General features: G+C 44.5%; 1 protein-coding gene across 1 annotated transcript; it reads left to right on the top strand.

Annotated features, from left to right (window-relative positions):
• Positions 1–231: 231 nt before the first annotated feature.
• Positions 232–1736, top strand: LOC120426861 (uncharacterized). The gene is made up of 6 exons (XM_039591665.2): positions 232–391; positions 448–587; positions 650–837; positions 896–1008; positions 1067–1439; positions 1499–1736. Exons 1-6 carry the CDS (start codon positions 340–342, stop codon positions 1677–1679), a joined length of 1047 nt encoding a protein of 348 aa, XP_039447599.1. The 5' UTR covers positions 232–339; the 3' UTR covers positions 1680–1736.
• The last annotated feature ends 927 nt before the right edge of the window (positions 1737–2663 follow it).

The following is a 2663-nucleotide window of genomic DNA, read 5'->3' as shown; positions in this document are numbered from 1 at the left end:
CACAACATTCTATAAATTTCACTTCGTAATTCACGTGTTTCTTCTGATGAAAAAATAGCAAATATTTCCGCTAAGTCCATTTTGTAAACAATACGCATCCAAACTTAGTCGGTTAATTAATTGGCCTTTTTTGGAGGCACCCGATTTCGTTGGTTGATGGCTCAGATTGAGAACTGTCATTATTTTTACAGGGCGTGCACGAATGTTATGACATTTTGTTTAGCTGGAAAATAAACATCCTCCATCAGAATCGGACAAGAAGCGTGCGTGGAGTTTCAGATAATCCCGTATAAATCCCAGAATTTCCGTTTGACATCAGCACCGGAAGCGCCAAACGAAATGGCCGACGACGACGTAGACGAATACCAAACGCTTCAACAAGTGTTGGAAGGTAAAATTCAAAAATCTCTCTTGAAATCAAGTTTAACCTTTTCCCCCCTTTCCAAGCAAACAACATCTACGAGCCTCGAATGCAAATCGAAGAGATGCGAACGCTGTGCATTGCGCTCGAGAAGGCCGAACCGGATGCTCCGGAGCAGCAAATGGAAGTGGTTGGCGCTGCAGCCCCTCCCGAAAACGACACTATTGTAATTTGTGGAAGATTACTTTATTTGTTGTTGAAATATTGAACACCCATTTTTTCTTCTAGGACATCGTTAAAAAACTGTTTGAAAATCACAAGAATAAACTGCAGGAGTGCGAGTGCCTTCCGGAAGTTTCGGTGGTCCTGGATGAGGACCCGCCGAACGTGGATCAGGGGTGGAAACAACAAACGACCGTGGAAAATAACGTGAATCAGTCTCAAAACAGAGGAAATGGACGCAGTTTGAGAAATAGGTATGATTTGGTAACGTCGGCCGGAGAGTTAGGTTTATTATTTATCAAATTTCAATAGAGTTCCACGAAATTACGCGCACCAGTTGGAGCAACCCGAACCGAGACGACTAACCCGAAAGCAGCAGAAACAGGAAGACGAAGAGTATCGAAAGCTTCGTAACTTTCTTAAAAGTAAGTTAATTAGGTTGAATTGTTGACCTTTTTAATTAGTTCCACAACGCTTTCTCAGAGCGAGATCTGTTCAAGCCGCCGATGGACATTGAAGAAATGCGTGCCGTTCGCCAGGCCATCGAGCAGTCGATGCAGGACATCAATCTGAAGCCGCGCGAGCCCGAATTCGAGGAGTGGACGATCCTCGAACCCGAACGCCACCAGGAGCAGCTACGCAACGAGAATTGGCAGCCGCCGAACGATCTGAACCCGATCTTTTTTGACGATGATCAGTTCCAGAGCGCGCTGTCTCCGCCCAATTTGCCCGTCGCGCCCAAGTCGCCCGAGCTGGAATATCCGCCGGCATGGTCGCAACCGTCAGACGTGACGACGCTGTCGGTGCCGCCGAACGTGGACAGTGACAGCGAGACGGAGTACTCGCCGGATAATCCGTGAGTTGAGCTGATTCTGTTTGGCGATTGTTTAATGTTAAAGATCTCTAAATTTTCAGCGGTCCTTGCTGCAAGGTGATTCACATCGTCAACGTGGAAGTTCATCAGGAACTGCGGGATGATCGCGAGGAAGGGGACGCTGACGGATCCATGCTGAAGAGCTGCAAAAGGCTTATGACCTCGATGATGTCTCCATCGGTGCCAACGGATGCGTGGGACGCCATCGATGAGTTCTTCTAAACGTATTCCGAATTCTGAGTTGATTTGCTAAAACTAAAAATAAATTTCAAGTCTCAATTGAGCGAATCCCGTTCAATCCCGTAAAGCACCAATCGACTTAGTTTTATCATCGACAAATTCTATTCAGCTCCTGTCGCAAACCCCAACCGGGATTAAACCACGATGATAGATGAGTGCACTGATAAGTTTCGGTGGGACTGTCCAGACAATCCGGGTTAGTCACATGCAGTGCAGTGCGGCGATGGCGATAAGTGGGTGGGGTAAGAGAGAAAGGTATTTTTTTCTCGCTGTCATCACGGTACGTCACCTTATCACTTTCAGAGTAGCAGCGTGTGGGCCAAATTATCCCGAAATGAGCGGCGAAAATTTAAAGCGCTGATTTGCGTTGAAAGCCTTTGCGCAGTATAACTGAATTGCCCTCGTCGTAATCCGAGTCCGACCGGTTGGGGGGAAATTATCTCTTTTTTGTTGTTGTTGAAGATATCGGTAATTTACGTCGAAACTGGCTGAGCCTGGAACAATAAACAATTGCTATTTATTTGTGATAAGGGAAGAATTGACCGTTTTTAAAATTAGATCATCCATTGGGATGACTTAACTCTTGTGCGTAAAAAGAGAGAGTAACCATAAATCAATTTTGCCGTTTAGATTTACTGACATAAAACAACGCCTTCATCTTCATCATAAAGTTAGTCTGGTAATCGAGAGAACATTCAAAGCGTTTCCACGATGGAGGCGCATGGTCACAGAATGTCGTCAATTTTTTTTAATGCCTAAACAAATTCAATTCTCATTTTTTTTTACAGCGAAAAATACAGTTGGTTATAAAAGGTGATAGAAGTGATAAATATCAATTAAAAAAAATATTTCTCTGAAAATCAATTTCAGGCATGTTTAGGTTTAGGGTTGTATGGGACTTTGGATAAGGCCGATGCAAATATTTAAAAAAGTTTTTGTCCCTCGGCCCTGGCCAAGGTCAAGGGG

This window comes from Culex pipiens, chromosome 2 (genome assembly GCF_016801865.2).
Source record: "Culex pipiens pallens isolate TS chromosome 2, TS_CPP_V2, whole genome shotgun sequence".
NCBI lineage: Eukaryota > Metazoa > Arthropoda > Insecta > Diptera > Culicidae > Culex > Culex pipiens.
This window is presented reverse-complemented; position numbering and strand designations above follow the sequence as displayed.

What these genes read in the sequence shown, in the direction of transcription:
- LOC120426861 (XM_039591665.2), top strand. Translation starts at nt 340, where the DNA reads ATGGCCGACGACGACGTAGACGAATACCAAACGCTTCAACAAGTGTTG. An exon ending in GGACGCAGTTTGAGAAATAG is followed by an intron (nt 838 to 895) that starts GTATGATTTGGT and finishes AAATTTCAATAG; the next exon opens with AGTTCCACGAAATTACGCGC. An exon ending in GAGTACTCGCCGGATAATCC is followed by an intron (nt 1,440 to 1,498) that starts GTGAGTTGAGCT and finishes CTAAATTTTCAG; the next exon opens with CGGTCCTTGCTGCAAGGTGA.